Source organism: Sinocyclocheilus grahami, unplaced genomic scaffold (genome assembly GCF_001515645.1).
Source record: "Sinocyclocheilus grahami isolate Dianchi unplaced genomic scaffold, SAMN03320097.WGS_v1.1 scaffold3301.1, whole genome shotgun sequence".
NCBI lineage: Eukaryota > Metazoa > Chordata > Actinopteri > Cypriniformes > Cyprinidae > Sinocyclocheilus > Sinocyclocheilus grahami.
Window position 1 is genome coordinate 9,010 of NW_015508444.1, and position 1,955 is coordinate 10,964.

General features: G+C 40.7%; 1 protein-coding gene across 1 annotated transcript in view; it reads left to right on the forward strand.

Moving 5' to 3' along the window:
• LOC107576170 (protein translocase subunit SecA-like) overlaps positions 1 to 1,949 on the forward strand; it is a gene marked incomplete at both ends in the record, with an annotated part of 3,876 nt that extends 1,927 nt beyond the window's left edge. The window contains 2 exon segments of the mRNA XM_016262413.1: positions 21 to 1,668; positions 1,670 to 1,949. Coding sequence (XP_016117899.1) covers positions 21 to 1,668; positions 1,670 to 1,949 — 1,928 coding nt within the window.
• Positions 1,950 to 1,955: the final 6 nt, after the last annotated feature.

Below are 1,955 nucleotides of genomic sequence, written 5' to 3' on the forward strand. Positions count from 1 at the left end.
TGATGAAGAAATGATGGCACAAGTGAAAGATATCGTGTCTTCTGTCTCCAAATGTCTATCATATTCCACAGCATCACATCTTCAAGAAATAAAGCAAAGTTTGTTTAAACTCTGCAAAGCTGTAGAAAATACCATGAAATATAAACCTCGAGTGACTCAGATGGTGAGCTGGTGCATTCTGGTTCTTTCTAAATCAAGTCGGCTGGTTCAGGTTGGAACAGGAGAAGGAAAGTCATGTATCGTGGCAATGTTTGCAGCATATCAGGCCATGATGGGAAACACCCCTGATATCATCTCCAGTTCTCCTGTACTTGCTGAAAGAGATGCTAAAGAGTGGTCTGCATTTTATAAGGAACTGAATATCACTGTTGATGCCAACATCGACAAATCAGAAACCGAGCTGAAGAAGTGCTATGAATGTCAGGTAGTTTATGGTACGGCTGTCAGTTTTGCAGCTGATTGGCTGAGACAGTGCTTCCACAGAAGAGATGTGAGACCTAACAGAGAATTTCAGTGTGTTATAGTGGATGAGGTTGACTCATTAATGCTAGACAAAGGTCTTGAAGTGGTTTATTTGAGCACTGAGATTCCGCTAATGGAATCTCTCAATGCAATATTGGCAGAAATTTGGTTAATCGTCAACCAGCTGAAGCGTTTAGACACTGGAGAGATTTTAGGCCCCTTTCAGCTCCTCTCTCAGCTTCTGTCTGAAATCATTACTGAAAATAAAAACATTGATCAACACAGTATTGTGCAGATGGCCGTTGACACAGGAATTAAGCCTATGAAATCCTCAAAGCCAATGCAAGAAAACATGAAAAATGTTCTACAACAACTAGATAATGCAAGTGTTGACCAAAAAGTATCATTCCTAAACATGCTTTTGAGAAATTTACCTGATTATTTCTTCAAATTATACCAGGAAACGCCTGATGGGACTTTAAGGATACTGAATGAAATCAGTCCTGCAGATACAAATAAGAGACAAGAAATATCTGTTCTTCTACTGGGGAATGGAAAATGTCGTGTTGTGCACTTTGAGGAGGACTCAATGGATCCATCATTAAGGAAAAAGATTCAAAAGTCATATCGGTCTGAATCAGCAAAAGAACAAAATGAATCTCGTATCCCAGGCCTAGAAGATATCATCAGTGGCAAGATGCAAACTTGGTTTGGAAATGCTTTGCTAGCCACAAAATTAACTCTAGGCCACGAGTATGTCCTTCATGGAGATGGAGTTGCTCCTGTTGATTACAAATGCACTGGTGTCGTGCAGAATGAAATGCGATGGGGGGAAGGACTTCAGCAGTTTCTGGAGATGAAACACCAAACTAAACTGTCTAACATGACTCTAATCACAAACTTCATGTCTAATGTCGGTTTATTCAAGAAATACAAAAACAAGATCTATGGGCTCACAGGCACTTTGGGGGACCAAACAGAGCTTGACATGGTGAAGAAACTCTACAATGGCATTGACACCTGTAAGATTCCCTCATTTAGACGAAGGAAACTTTATGAGTTGGAGGGTTTGGTGATACCAGAAGAAGATGAGTGGATCAGGACCATATGTAATGCTGTTAAACATCAAGTGACCTCCACAGTTTATCGAGGTCCACGAGCAGCTCTCGTCATCTGTGAAACCATCAATCATGCAGAAATATTTCACCATTTCAAAAGACAAACTAAAACTTTATGTGAATAACAACATGGATAACTCTAAGATAATATATAATAAAGTTCAAGCAGGGGACGTCATCATTGCAACTAATCTAGCAGGTCGAGGTACAGACCTAAAGGTCATTGAAAGTGTAAATGAGGCTGGAGGTCTATTTGTGGTGCAGACCTTCTTACCTCTGAACGTCCGTGTTGAACAGCAAGCGTTTGGACGAACGGCTCGTCAAGGGAGTCCAGGATCTGCTCAAATCATCATGTGTGCCAGTCATCTCTCTGAC